This window comes from Varroa jacobsoni, unplaced genomic scaffold, assembly GCF_002532875.2.
Source record: "Varroa jacobsoni isolate VJ856 unplaced genomic scaffold, vjacob_1.0 scaffold_916, whole genome shotgun sequence".
Lineage (NCBI taxonomy): Eukaryota > Metazoa > Arthropoda > Arachnida > Mesostigmata > Varroidae > Varroa > Varroa jacobsoni.
In genome coordinates, this window is record NW_019213818.1 from 156,358 (window position 1) to 171,046 (window position 14,689).

Consider the following 14,689-nt stretch of genomic DNA (forward strand, 5'->3'; position numbering starts at 1 on the left):
GGCAATCGTTTTTTTTTTATTGTTTCGTAGACAGCAGGGAAAGAAATGTCGCGACCGTTATGCGTCTCTATTAGCGTTGGCGCTGACTGCGTCGAATAGATCCACGCAATGGTTGTGTTTTACGTACGCAGCCCCTCTAATAAAAACTTAAGTACCGATCTCAGCCGAAGGAAACGATCTCTGACTTGCCACTTATCGGCTCAACGGTCTGGCCGGTTGATAAAGCGAACTGTTACTCTGCGACGCCACTGTCCTGGTCGCCATCATCACAACGGTATTAGTCATCTGGCAGGCTAAAATAGCCTTAATTAACTTTCAGTACTTTAATCTCGGCAACTGGATATGACCGATATTTGCTACATCAAGCAAGTTAGAACTTTTTTTTTTGTCGTGCTCATCTGAAACAGGCTTGTTCGGTACAAGTGGATTTTATCGGGACTGTTTGAAATACTACAGCAATTTGAATCTTGTCGAAATGACTCTTTATTCTTCGTTTTAAACAGGAAACTTTCATTGAGATGATTCAAAACTTGTGTATGGCATTCGTCTGTTATTTTTCGGCACGATTTTCTGTGTGTCCCAAATATAAACAGGGCTTAATGCCGTTCAGATCGAAATGATCACCTGGGTCGTCTGAATAATAGTTCTCCACTGGAGAAACCGCTCCAACAAATTGCTTCAGAGGTAAAGCGGAACAAAGGGACTCTAGTTCTTTTACAGCTTAGAGTTTCCACAAAGAGCGGCAATATTTCTTCGAAGAGGTAACACAGGGCTAGCGACATAAACTAACTAATTTTGAACGTATAGGATAGTTACTTTCTGTTAGACTTTCATTGACGCTAATGAACAAGGCCTATAGCAATTACTGCCTATTAATCACCAACAATAACTAATGTGCCCGCATTTATTGCCTCATAACGTTTTTTTTCTTCGATGCTCATTTACAGCCCAACTAATTTCCATCAGATTTGATACTTTTACATTAAGTGGATTTTTCCAAATGTGAGCGAAGCATTTTATCAACATGACAACTTTGTTTCTGGTTTTTACGTTCGTTCAATCCTATCTACCTTACGAAGTCTAGTCACGGGACGTCCTCTGATGAAAATATCCGCTCCGATATCTGACGGAATAGTATCATTAGTCATGTGTGGGGGGCAACAGTTGGTAGCTTCACAGGTTCCTATCCCAATGATTAAATTGTCGTTACTGTCCCTTCACATTAAAGTTCACAACAAAAGTGTTGCCAACTCGTTCAAAGTTGGAGTTCCTAGCTTACCAGAACAGCGTACGCTATCAATAAAGATAACATTAATCGTAGTGCCGTTTCCCTTCTTCACAGAAAAAAAAAAAAAAAAACGTTAAAATCAAAATATTCAATAAATACTGTAATATGCTCATGGTGTCACCTTTGTCTGTTACGAAACGACAAATTGGTGATGTTGGTGATCTCAAATGGACTCCATTGACGCGAAAGAAGATGACCAATCTATTATTGTGTGATCCGCTCTGTACGAAAAAAGAGATGTTTTAGTCGATAGTCTTTGTGTTTAGGGAGATGATTTGATCAGAATTTAGATCTCTAGTACGCGCATGTGTACTTTACCCTTGGCCGCTGATCCAAGGCGTTGGCAATACTCCAATATTCTACCGGGTAAGACATACTGTTCATATAAAGTCATACTGTGTGCTTTGATTACGTAACCTTTTAGATAACTAAGTGGCAATTACAATCATCACTATTTTCTGGTGTGGGCTTTTTTTTTTTAGCTTTGCTTTTTTGAAAGATGAAAGACTAAATTGGCTGTACGAAATCAGCAGTAGATTTTAATTTATCTCAAATATGTTTGTATCTATTGCGTTTAGTTATTTATCGTTTGGGATTTGGATAGATTTTAAGCCCATCAATTTGTCATTCCATCGATTCGATGGAGTTCGTGCGGGGACAAGCCGTGTCAAGCAGTACCACCATCAAACACCGGATAACTGTTTTTACCGAATTCAAACTGCCATATTAAGATAGTTTCTTATTTGTAATCACTATCGTATTAGAACATGACGTTTTGGAGATCTATTGTCGACGTCTGTTTGCACCGGATTTCCAAGCAGCGCTTGAGAATGTATATGTAGGAACAGTGGATTTTATCTATGCGACACATGCACAGGCTTAGGGGTCAAGCACTTCCTGATCGTAATCGATAGGTTGGCTGATTTGAACGTCGACGCGGTAAGGCGCTTCAGAGCTGCTTCTAGAAATTTTGCCAATGATCCAATTTTAGTATTTCTTGTTGAGCGATGTCGTGTTCGTGGTAAGGCACGATGCGAAAGATTCATTTTCTCGATGACAGCAGTAAACAAAGTGTCGGCACGCGACACTTTTGCTACTGTTTGTCGCTTTTGTGCAGCTTCCATGTCGATGGATTCCCTGAACACTGCAGTGATGGCAAGGTGGCCACAAAAAATCGCATAACCCAAAATGGGTAAGGAATTGTCCTTGAAAAAAAAAACGGCAAAGTCAATACAACGTCAATACGAGCGATACTTACCTCAAAAAGGTACGCTAAGTTCATGCAACACTTATGTTTCGAGACCCAAGAATCGTATGTGATCGTAGTAAAGAAAGACGTTCCTGCTCGTAATCCATAATCACTGTGTGGCATTAGATTGTTTTATCGCGTTCAGAGCTCGTCCGACGAACAGATAATGAATGTTTAAAACTAATTACCAGGGAATATCCGCGACGTTTCTAGATAGTTATTTTTTTTTCTATAACATAATCTTGATGTTAGATGCCTTTCACTTTGCATGCCCTTGTGTTGACGCGCTGTATAAAATGAACTTGAAAACATAATGTTGCTTGTTAATAGATGTCAAAAATATTGTCTTCTATTGAACTTTCGATCTGGTGGCTTTTTCCGCTTTTGCATACACTATATGAAATTTAACATCTTATAAATAGAAATAGAAACAGAAACAATTAAATACGCTTTCCTGTTTTGATACCTATATTTCTATGTCGTCATCGCGGTTTAGCTTCATCACTTCTGTTGTCAATCAAATCGGTATAAACGTCTGTGAGCCAACACGGTTGAGAAGTTTTGTAGACGACAGAAACTTAGAAGTTCACCATTAATATCAGTTGCTTTTCTAACAATTGGAAGGGCTACCGGATTCTGAGATCGGCTAACGACAGAAAAACACATGCCTTCGAAATGACATATTTATTTAGCATTCTGCCTTTCTAACAAACAGTTGTCAACAGTCAATTGCCAAAGACACACTAACAAAGATAATATTGGTGAGCGCGCGCTTTGTTTTTGAGAAAAAAAGCAGACTGCAATCTCAGGACGCTCGGACGTAACTTGTAAACTCATTCTAGACAAACATCTAAAATAATTGGACGTCTACTTTGGTCTGTATTACGAGCGAGTTGCTCCTGATCGTTGAGGAATTCATTAGGATCTTATAGCTGGGCTAAAGAAAAGAAATACACTGTTTCGGGGGCAAAAGGACTTACAGATCGCGAATTTACCTTCAAAAATGTAATCACAGGCAGCAGCTAATTTTCCAAACAAAAAGAAGTAAACTTGTGAGCAAAATAAAAGTCCTCTTAAAAACGCACTTCTACACCAAAAACATGACACTCAAATTTCAAGGATCAAACGAAGATCATTGCGTGCTCCCCATACAGCACCCTCTGCATAAGACATGTTAATGTAAAAGCAAAATCTATCTAAGGGTGAAAAATGAAATTTTCCAAGGAAAAAATGCCGTAGACCGCTCCTCAAGGACAATATATCACATTTATTGATAATAAAAATGCTACTTGTTAGACGGCTTCAATCGCTGTTGTTTGAAAGTCTGCGAATGGGGCGTTGTCTATGTTCTCGCTGGGTGGTTATATCGTTTCAAAGGTTCTGAGCAGTCCAGTATAATGGACATCAGATGGCATAGAATTTGCCGAATAGTTCTACTCATACGTGTAGTAGGACCCCAGGCTAGTAAATTGTAGAAGGCCACATATGTTTGATAAGGACTGTATAAGAATGATTAATCGACTAAATTAGTGGTCATCGTGTTTCTAGGTTCTACCAGATTCGCACACTAATTGCGGTGTACAGTTTGTGTTTATAGCAAGCGTAAGCTTATATAATATAAAATAATATATAATATTAAATACAATAAATTTAAAAAATATATATATATATTAAAAATAAATATAATATAAAAATGCTGCCATTGTTAATTTACCTCACGAAGTATTTTCTTACGTTTAGCATACTGCTACAATTACAAGTGTCAAGAGCTTAGTGCTAAAGGAAGATAAGGCTAGGTCAAACAAAGGAACGACCTCTTCAAGGGATTTTCTGTTTGTCACTTTGTAACACTGACGACCTGACGTTGAAACAATAGCCTGACAATTCATCCTGAAATGAGAATTACCCTATAATGAGTGAAATTCCAATAAACCGATAACTTCTCCCTTAACATACGTAGACGCGTCAAAAGATCGACTCGAGAGCTATAAAAGCGTGGATGTTGTAAAGTAATTACTTTACAGTATAGTAATACCTTTTTTTTTTTATTTTTAGTACAAATTCAAAACCATCATTATAGTCAAGTGGAAAGAAGCGTAGCGACGATTAAGGTGTAGAATGTACAGATTTGAACGGAGCTAGCTGACGCAAATGTGATTTTACGTTTTATAGCGTTTTACTCGAACAGATGGTTTCCGTCGATAACTTTCGGACCGTTACCGGAGAGTTTTCGGTCGTACACTTCGATATTAGGAAGTTGGTTGAAAGTTAAATTGTTTATCGGGACATAAGCATGCGCCATTTCCAGCACCCATCCGAGACAATGTTTTTTTTTCTCTCTATCTAGATATTTTAATTCGTTAAAAAATATGTGTTATTACCGAACATATGGCCTATATCTTGGACAGACCGCTAGTACTGCGAGGAGTCAACACATCATTTACTTTCTGTGTCTGATCAACTCTTACAGATGTTCCTGCCCGACTGTTTTGAAAATTACTTTATTTAATATCTGTTCGTACGTTTGTTAGAACTTAAAAATATTTACATTCTCGCCCACGGAGCTATTGAGGTTCGTTTATTGTTGTCACTTTAGCGAAGTGCAACTCTTGAGTGTTTTGAATCTCTTGTCGACTATCTAGGGACCATTGAATCAGAGTTGATAAATTCTTAGCGCTTTCTTCGCGTCTCTTGCGTCAGTGGTAAAGTGGATGGACCGTTTATATAAATATAGAAAGTGAAAATAAGAATGTCCACACACAGCTTCCCAGCAATACTCTTAGGGGAAAAGTGCCATCCTACTAACACGTACTATACACCCGTACACGAAATGCCCGCTTGCGAAACGACCTACAACTTGGAGTCGATATTTAAGCTGAAAATATAGAGGATTTGATTTTAACAAAAGCCGCGGGACACCGAAATGGATAAATCAATTTCAATGTATGAACGTAAAAGGGTGAGCTTTCACATACAAACAATATGGTACTTATTCGGAAAATCTTCGATCTGACATGTGTACCGTGTTGGGTTACTCAGATGGAATAATACAGCTTTTCGGTGGTCATTTGGATCGGCCGCAGATCGAGCTTGATAGCAACCAGCTGGATCAGTAGCTAGCGCGACATGATGACAACGGTTTTCCCATACGCTAAGCGGAATTAAACGCAGCTTTTCCGGAATAACTCACTCGAAGAGCAAGGTTTTTCATTTTGTTCAGCGTATTTAATTATCTCCCTCCTGTTTTTACTATCTAAAATTGAGTCAAACTGTATTACGCGCAGTACGGTGTAATTCTATAAGAATTTCGAGACCAACTGGATCGTACATTGCAGACACCTCCGATCTGCTCTGATGCACCTGATCATGAGCGTTGTCGGTTCGAAATGGAAAAATCACAAAATAAAAATGATGCTCTGTTGCGTATAAGCACGTTCACGTTGACGGCAAGTGAGATCACACATAACTCTAACAGCAATGAAAGAACGAAATACTCTAAGCTAAGAAGTCATAGGTAATGAAGGCGCTATGTGCTAGAGCAATGGCAAATTGCGAGTGGATGACTTTCTCGTTGTGAACTATGCCTTAATTATAATTATGATCATCACCACTGCAAACGTAAGATCATAGATTAAGCTATTCTGTTCCGCCGTAGTCCTCATGAAGTGTAAGAGGAATAGCTCTCTAGCCAAGCCTACTATAATTAGTAAATAGTTGACTCCTGATAAATGATCCTCGAGAACGATATCGCACTGAGCACCAAGCTGACAGCTGAAATTATCCGCGCACCAGAACGTGCCTTACGTTTTGTAGAAACCACTTAAGTAAATACAGACAGTATAACAATAGATATGAACACTTGACTTGTCACGTTATTGATATCGATCCCGTCCTTCACGTTTTTTTTTTATTTATGGCCAAGCGGAACAATTCATGGTTCTTGTTTGGCTGCTATGGCAAAATACTACTTGCAAATACTAGTTCAGCCCAGAAGAATTTCCTTTCTTACCACTTTTGCCCTTTCCAGAGCTAACAGTGATATCGTTCGAGTTGCTATTAAATAGCACTTTACATTCACTGTCCAATATCTGTAACAACATTTTCGAGCCACCACCGCGTACGTGTCTGTGCAGTGTCGTTAGAGAAAGTGAAGCACCTTCAGAAACTTACGCCGCAATAACCACCTTTCATTAAGTTACGCATCCAGCGGTTCAAACTCGGAGCGGAACACCACAACTATACTTACCGGCATATGTACATATGTAATAGTTGCTAGCAAATGATCTTCAAGCATTTTTAGACAGCGAATTGAGGACATATTAACGGCCAAGAGGAGGATTAATACTTCGATACAAACAGTTTTAGAGGCTCTAGAGAAGTGTAACACACTGTCTCTAATGACGACTAACATAATATATTTTCCATGGTATATTTTGTATTTTCAGCTCCTGCAAAGTTTCAGAGTAAGCCACGTCGTTCACGCAGCGAAATGGGATGCACGTACAATTTTTCACATTATGAGAATAGAGCATCGATCGTGACGCAGGAGCCTTGCCTTAACTGCACATGTCAGGACTCGATGCTCATGTGCTACCTGAATGTGTGTCCATACGTAAAGGCACTGGGCGAGGATTGCACGATCACAAAGCAGCCAGGCCAGTGCTGCCCAAAGGTGGACTGTCCTTCCGGTATGTCTGACGCCATTGAAAATTCTAAAAGCCCATCAGACCCATCAGCATCAGACAAAACCAAAAATACGTTCGGTAAATAAACGTTTTTTTTTAAATTTACTGTCGCTAAAACCTGACGCTTTGGCCCAAAATCGCGATGGTCACTTGTCCTGACTGACCCGTGGCCTCCTGACCGGCGGGCCCAAACCGTCATCGCTCGCACACAGCCGATACCACTTAGTGACCTATGTATGTAAAGGGTAGATACATTTGCGCGCGTGTGTGTGTATAGATTGATTGTTTTTGCTTTTGTCTCGCTACTAACTTCCATACTGATTCTATACACCCGATACAAACGAACCCAAATATTATATGCATACACATGTATGAAATGAATAATAGCCAGTGTTATATATACGACAACAATGCAAATCTCGAAAGGGCTTCACTTTACTGCAATCACAGGTCGTCGGTTGTGGATATCTTCAATCCAATCAGCCCAAATGCAGATTACTACTCTGGAAGATGCAACTAAGTCAATGAATGCGATACCTCTACACAATAATACGTCTCCAAAATAATTTGTCCTAGCTTGTACGTGAATCTGAACAAATTGCTGCTTTCTCGTGAACTTTATATTGCCAGGTCCCCTGTCCGATGATTTGTAGCTTACTTAACCCACATGCCTAGTAATAGGCGAAATTTTCATTGGTTCATGCATATATATATAGCAGTATTTTAATACTATTTAGCTGAGCCTGAGTAGTTCAGTTACGTGCGCATTTTTATGTTTTCCCTCGAGCTTTCACTATGCAAAGAGATCCTCTGTTCTACGGCAACTGTCTCCTAATAAATTGAGGGAATTCTTAGGCCTGAGACGAAAGAATAAAACTACTACATCGTGATCACCCGCCTTTCTAGGTTATTATTTAGTTTAAGTGAAAAGCAAAAAGCGTAAAGGGCGGAAAATATTAAGATTACATTGCATATATGACTCGCTTAGAAATCTGTCTTTTTTACACATTCTCTCGATCACTCAAATGGAGTTCAAATGTGTTCCGTTCCGAATTAATAATAATCCTTTTACAAGCTAAAGTTGCTCAAGTGGGTCTTACCGCGTTGGCTTTAGGTAACATTTTAAGGAGGTCTGACCTCACTGATCGGAACTTGTTGCTTAAGTATGAATGAACACTAGATGTACTAGAGTAAGGAACGCTAATGAAAGGAAAAATGCTCTAAGTTGGTATCGGCTGAAATCCCGAGCCAGTGCAGCAGTAGCAACAACCGCCGCCGATTAAAATTGCCCGTCTGGTTTCTTCCGTGGATGACAAGACCGTATCAAAAGTGGTCAGCGGACAAAATACACATAAGAAAAACGTAAAAGAGAGAGAAAACCATGCATATTTGAGAAACTTATGTCACCCAAGTTCGTTCTCTTTAAATAGAGCTTGTTTTCAATGTCGGATAATTATCTAAGGCCTAGTTAAATTAGGGTACAAAGCCTAATAGTGAACATAGACATATTACATTGACTATTGCGCAGCCAAAAAACAGGAGGTTGAGTATTCAGCTTGGCTTCTTATATTTCGCTAAGCACATATATACATATATATATATATATATATATATATATATATATATATGTATATATATATATACATACATATATATATATACATATATATATAAAATACACAAGCGCAGCTAAGCTTATCCTGGTGAGGGGCTCAGTCATAACCGGTGGTGGCTTGGACTGCTCTGATTTCGATGGTTCCCAAATCTTGAAGAACATTGCTGACCGTTTCGGGCAGAAAAGGTCCGGAATGATATTCCAGCTCAGATACTTTCAATAGCAATTGCTCTCTCTTCTGAATTGCTTTGTCCACAACGTTTGATGTTTTGCTCTCAAATCAACCCTTGTGGTGTGGGTATGAAGCCATCAATGGTCATCCTTTACATGGAGATGCCGGCGCAGTCGATTTTAAAGAAATTTACCTAACTGCTAAATTTGTGCTAAGAAAAATGTACTTACTAATTTACATACTTACTAATACAATACACAAGGTAATCTATCTATTGGGTTGTCAAAAAAGTATTCACCGTTTTTTAGTTAATTGCTTCTCTAGCAATGTCACGAGTCACAGTGGGCCGGCGTTAATGTAACTTGAAAGCTAAGATAGTTCGAAATTATGGAAATGGCTTCAGGCTTAAGATAGAGCACGTTGAGAATGAACGAAAATTTTACATTTTTTATTACGATGCTGCCTAGGCGCATAAAATGGTCCCTACTGTTTACGCTCGGGATGCGTTATTGAGAAAATGACTTCGAGAAAGATGCTTCTATCGGCTTCGTTCTAGAAATTTTGGTCTAAAAGATGACCCCTGTAATTGTCGACCAATTAAGGAAAAAATTGATGAGATTATTATTATTACTAGGATGAAAAGCGACATTTCTATAGCCATAGGATTCAACATTTACCACCAAACACGCTTAAGCCATCTAAACGAAACTGGCTATAAAAAAAAAAAAAAGATGTCTGACTACTACACTAGTTGAGGCGAAATAATTTACTCAATCCTTTTCAAAGTTTACTAAAACGTAAGAAAATCAAGCCATCTTAAAAGCGGCTGATGAAAAATATATCAAATAGCCACAATCTGTGACAAGGCTCAGACTGACGTCAAACAGGGTGATGCTATGTGTTTGGTGGGATCGGAAAAAGAATCGTGCATTATAAAGTTGTTGATAAAACGATCGATTTGGACCTTTACTGTCAACAACTAACAACATAATAATAAGTCATTGAGGAAAATCAATTGGAACTAGGGAACAAAGAAGCTGTTATCTTTTGCCTTGTCAATGCCAGACCATATACATTTCAGCTAGCCGGCAAAGATTACAAAATATTGGATGGAAAATTTAACCCGAATCCTGCAACATCATCTGTTTCGGTCCCTGCAGAACCCCGTTAATGGTGTTCATTTAGTTTCAATGGGAAGATGTAATACTTACAATCTTTTTTTCTAGAAATTACAGATGTTCTACGATGAAAAGATTATCATACCACTAGAAAAATGGCAGAATTTTATTAGTCAGGTTTAGTAATATTATTTTAAAATATACAAAAGTATTTGCTTCAATTTTAGCATAAAACGATCAATACTTTTTAACAACCCAATGATTAATTTCTGATTAACAACATGATTGCAGGTTCTCTGCACATCATCGCTTTTTTAGAACCTAAATAATTTTGGGTAATAACGACGAAGGTTTTGCCATAGGAGTTATGGTATACTGCGTATCTGTAAACGCGAATGCCCATGTTTCGGTTGTGGCAAGTTCCGCCAGTAATAAACAAGTAAGTTCCTTTTTTCTCCGAATTATCACGTAGTGCCCGTCCCTGTTATCGACTATGAATACGAAACGGAAGCTCCGTCAGGAGATCACCAAGGTAAGCTGAGAAGAAGTTCACCTTAAGATTTGTTAATTAGCAATCTATATCATGCTGATGCTAGCGTGGGGAGGGAGTAATGGAAACATTTTGGATCATATAGAGGCTATTATGAGCGCTACAGCCTCGATTCCGTATCTCAAGCCACCCGATCGGTCGTGGCCATACTTTTTCATTCGTTAAACTGATCTTAAAATTCAAAACATTCATCTTTTTTTCCATTTGCTGAGAAAATTCGATCCAACGTTGCGTTCAGTTCACCGTTAAAAGCATAAATATGCAGCGGACGGAAAATATTGGACGTAATGCAATTTTTTGTCACTTTTTAAAAAAAAAAAAAAACTCTATCCGTGTGATAAGTCAATGTGTAGCATAACATGTAAGATGTCATAATATATTATGAAGTTTTACTTCTGAAATTATGGCTGTGTGACGAATTAAAATTCTAGTCATTTAAACGGGACTTGAAAACGGAATATCAATGTGATCCGAGCCATCTCAAGGTGGCACCCGTATGCACGGTGTTAGCAGCTTCAAACAAATTAAACTAAGAAATCACATACGGTAGTCCGTAAGGCTTGATGCTGTTCGTTATATGTAAAAAAGGCCATAGCTTGCCCACACGGCCGTTAACTGGTGCAGTTACAGAAACATTTGTTCTGCTCAACTACTTTCTAAATTGGGTCAGCGTGAAAAGTAATCGGGCTCAGTTAATTCATCCAGTCTTAATGTCACTTGACGGGTGGGGGTGACTTGACCGACCCGCTTTTAAGTTGACGCAACCATTTTCAGTACAGATTTAGGCTGTATGTACGTCCAGTTTAAACTCGATAAAGATTTATTGACGGATAACCGAACGATAATATTTGCCCTTGTTGCACAATGGAATCATATTCGCCTCTATTCCTGAAGTGGGTAGGAGACCTTAGTCCTAATAGAGAAAATGTCAAGAAGATTTCTACGGTGGGTTTAATTCATGTGTTATTTGGAGAGAAGTATGATCCGCAAAAGGCGACTGTACGAGATTTTTGTCGGAGCATGCAAATTAAGCACACAGGAGGATCCTCATAAGGGGTCCTTTTTTTTTTTTGAGAGAGTTCAACAATAACAAACGTTAATTGTGATTTTTTAAATATAAATATTGCCTCCTGATTTGCAATTATTCCATTTTTTTATCGTAGAAAATGTATCCTAGTTTACCGTAACACCAGATCCTGTCTGTAAAGTAACTAGATCGTGTACAAACATATTTTTGTATATGGCAGGTAACTTAGCTATTTGCGGATAATCTAAACTTAAGATTTAATTTGATACGATAAAGACGTGGTCATAAAGAAGGCAATAAGTCAAATGTTAAGTTTAATTTTCCGTTGCTCAGCACGTTTGTTTCAACAAGTTAGCGAAGTATAAATTGAGTTAGAGTTTCCTTTAGCCTAAATTAGCACGAAACATAATTATATTCCATACTGCTTTTACATAGGTTGCTTTATCAACGACAAGTTCTACACTGACGGCCAAAGGCTGCCTGCGGACCCCACAAATCCTTGTGAGACATGCTACTGTGTGAGGAACAGTTCTGCTTGTGTCCTTCAAGACTGCGTGCTACATATTGAGGGCTGCTCGCCAGTTTTTAACAAACGCAAACCAACATGTTGTCCTTCGAGATACGATTGCTGTAAGCCTACACACCGAATAAATTAGTCACTCATAGATTAATAAATACTTTAAAAAGACTATCTTGTTTCTGAATATATTCAGGAAAAGAGAAGTTATGGTAGATTTTTTAGAAAATGTTTAATCCGAACAAATAAGTGGATGCACTTTTATATAAACACATGAAGTTTACGATGACTGCATAGAGATTCAATAGGCCTTTTACGATAACTGTTGACCGCATTTTTCGGCCCATATTTTACGAGACTCTAAGACAAATAATTTATGAGCAAGTTCCCAGCTTTTAGGCCAAATATTATTCCTAGTTCAGTATAAAAAATAGAGATGCACCGAAACATTTGTTTTAGTGTAATTTTTTATATCAATCTATTTTTTATTTAATTTAAATTTACAGCTGCTATGGCGGACCAAGAAACTTTAACAACTGTCGCTCCTGGAGGCTGTGAGCATGAGGGAATGATGTTCGTCACTGGTGACTCAGTGCCCAGTGTCGACAAGTGCCAGAACTGTTATTGCATGCCAAATAATACTGTTATCTGTCAGAGCCAGGAGTGTCAGACACCCCCAGGATGCACCGCTGGAGAACTTCAAGAAGGAGAATGCTGTCCCACCAAATTTGATTGTAAGCACATCATTGTAACTCAGTTATCGAATTATCATCTCCTTTAGGAAATCATTATCATATATACCCTCGTCATTACAGCAACATGCACTTATCATTCTGCTAAATAATCATACTACAGAAACCGTTATTCATCATACTATGCTTTTTCTGAGCAGGCCCTACGACGACTACAATTGTGCCTCTTGAGGAGGCCACAGCCGTAGAAATGGAAGACACTACCACCACGCCGAAGTCAGCATCTAGTTCACCTGAACTCGCAACCGAAACTTCCTCTACTGACCTAGGGTCTCAAGCTATTACTGCTGAAACGGAACAACCTGTATTTTTCTCGGAAGCAACAACGGCGTCAGCTGAGGAAACCACACGGATCTCCGATGGCGGGTCCCGAGAGGAGCAAGGAAGAGCCGATGAGTAAGTTCCTCTGTGTAGCACATAATTTGGCGGATAGAAAATCGTTTGAACATAGTGCAATAACACAGTTTCTCAGTTCTTCCAGGTGTGATGTCGACGGCGTGGTGTACAAAATAAGTGAGACTATTCGGATGAAAGACCCGTGCTTAGCCAACTGCACATGTGGAGCCGAAGGTGTAATTCAGTGTGATCACATCTCCTGCCATGAGCCTCAAGAGGACGTTTCGAATTGTAAGGTGGTCAAGGAAGATAGCCAGTGCTGCCCCTACTACGACTGCCCTCAAGACAAAACGACGCCGGCTCCCAGTCTCAATGGTAAATTGCTATAATAGTCGACCGTGAAATATGAAGTACCGACAAGCTTGTATAGCAATTGTATAGTGACTCACTACATACACAGACACTTTTTACTACCGATAAGAAAACATGATCGGACAAAATGGATAGGGAATAAAGCTATAGACCCTTTGTTACTGGGCAGATACGTTTTCTATCATAATGTTTGTATGCTTGTTGGTGAGCTTGATAAATGTCCTATAATTATATACGTAATACATGTTTTCAAATTGGATTTTATTTGTTCTCGCAGATTGCGTCATCGACGGCAAAACGTATTCGCACAACACAACGGTACCTCAGGATGACCCTTGTAAGAGTTGCACATGCCTCTTCGAGGAACTTGTCTGTGCTGTAGAAGAATGTGTTGAGGACGGTTGTACATTATTGCCACCAACAAAGGACATTTGCTGTAACTATATGTGCGAAGACGAAGAGGACGAAACAGGTACCACTCCCATTCCTTCCGATGACGTTAAATCAGTGTCTACAACAACGATTCCAGATCTCGAAGCAGTAAGTGAAGTGACTGGTTCTACTGAAAGCACAACCACAGTTGAGGCTTCTTCAGAGGGAGCAGCCGACACTGCGACTGCATCGAGCACCGAACCTTCGAAAATGACCAGCCTCTTCTTATTTGCTTCGATGGAAAATACGTCCACGGAGAGCTCTAGTGACGTTCCACCACAAGAATCATCAACTACCCATACTTCAAGTGAATTATCAACTGTAGAATCTTCAAGTGAGGTGTCTAGCGGCAGCTCCACGGAAGCTCTTTCCGAAGAAACAACAAGTGTTCCCCCGTCCGAGCAAACTACTGAATCCTCTACCGAAATGTTGGAACAATCCTCCACGGCGTCTTCAACAGGAGCAACTAGTGAAGCTGCCACAGGAGCTTCTAGTGAAGGGTCTACTGAGGCATCTAGTGAAGCCTCGACAGTAGCTTCCAGCGAAGGGTCTACTGAGGCATCTAGTGAAGCCTCC

At 39.3% G+C, this 14,689-nt stretch overlaps 1 protein-coding gene across 1 annotated transcript in view; it reads left to right on the forward strand.

Annotated features, from left to right (window-relative positions):
- The window catches only part of LOC111264951 (uncharacterized), a gene marked incomplete at its 3' end in the record, with an annotated part of 47,894 nt that extends 33,205 nt beyond the window's left edge, over positions 1–14,689 (forward strand). Inside the window, 7 exon segments of the mRNA XM_086970259.1 lie at positions 6,983–7,300; positions 10,600–10,659; positions 12,140–12,334; positions 12,728–12,955; positions 13,114–13,369; positions 13,455–13,684; positions 13,959–14,689. Of these exon segments, the coding sequence (XP_086826385.1) occupies positions 6,983–7,300; positions 10,600–10,659; positions 12,140–12,334; positions 12,728–12,955; positions 13,114–13,369; positions 13,455–13,684; positions 13,959–14,689 (2,018 nt within the window).